This window comes from Palaemon carinicauda, chromosome 6, assembly GCF_036898095.1.
Source record: "Palaemon carinicauda isolate YSFRI2023 chromosome 6, ASM3689809v2, whole genome shotgun sequence".
NCBI lineage: Eukaryota > Metazoa > Arthropoda > Malacostraca > Decapoda > Palaemonidae > Palaemon > Palaemon carinicauda.
The window spans coordinates 2363736-2364497 of NC_090730.1; the positions used below are offsets into that span (position 1 = coordinate 2363736).

Here is a 762-nt window from a genome sequence, read left to right on the forward strand (position 1 = left end):
GCTGCTCATGAGGTTGCCCACAATCTGGGTTCCCCACATGACGGAAAGGATGGTGCTGAGGCTTGTCCTTGGGATGATGGATTCATCATGAGTTATGTGGCTGGTAGTCCCAATAAGGTATTCTTCTCTTCTTGTTCACAGCAGCTCATGAAGGACTACATGCTGACTACTGATGCAGAGTGCCTCAGCAGTATTGAAGTTGGATCCAAGATTCCCCTTTCCTCTACATTACCAGGAGAACTGATCACTATGGACCAACAGTGTCAGAAAAGCACTGGGAAAGACAACGCTTACGCTTCAAAGTCAGCCGATGAGGATTCGCTTTGCGTCAAACTGGAATGTCAGTGGCAAGTGAAGGACGGTAACCAGATCTGGACCTACACACAGAGTAGTGGAAGACCTGCTGCAGAAGGATCAGCCTGCAGGAGTGGTGGAAAATGTATCAATGGCTCTTGCCAGTAAAATTTTTGTTAATCATTTCCAGTAGAATTTATGTTTTGAAATTTTTTTCACTTAGTATTCTGGCTATGTGATTAAATGACTGAATTTAGATTTATTAAATTAAAGCTGAAATTTTTAGAAACTTCTTCATGCAAAACTTTGCCCATTTTATTAAATGATGCATTCTAATTCCTTGTTTTCATTCATTCGAAAAACTTTAACCATGCTCCAAAGCTTGCCTAAATTTCATAGGCATTTTAAATGCCTGCCTCCCATAGACCTAGGACACTGAGCATTTTTGGAAGAGGCATTCTAAAGAGT

At 41.2% G+C, this 762-nt stretch overlaps 1 protein-coding gene across 1 annotated transcript in view; it reads left to right on the top strand.

The window, feature by feature from the left end:
• LOC137642342 (A disintegrin and metalloproteinase with thrombospondin motifs like) overlaps nucleotides 1-462 on the top strand; it is a 1533-nt gene extending 1071 nt beyond the window's left edge. The window contains exon 1 of the mRNA XM_068374836.1: nucleotides 1-462. This exon is cut by the window's left edge and continues 1071 nt beyond it. Within this exon, the coding sequence (XP_068230937.1) occupies nucleotides 1-462 (462 nt within the window).
• Nucleotides 463-762: the final 300 nt, after the last annotated feature.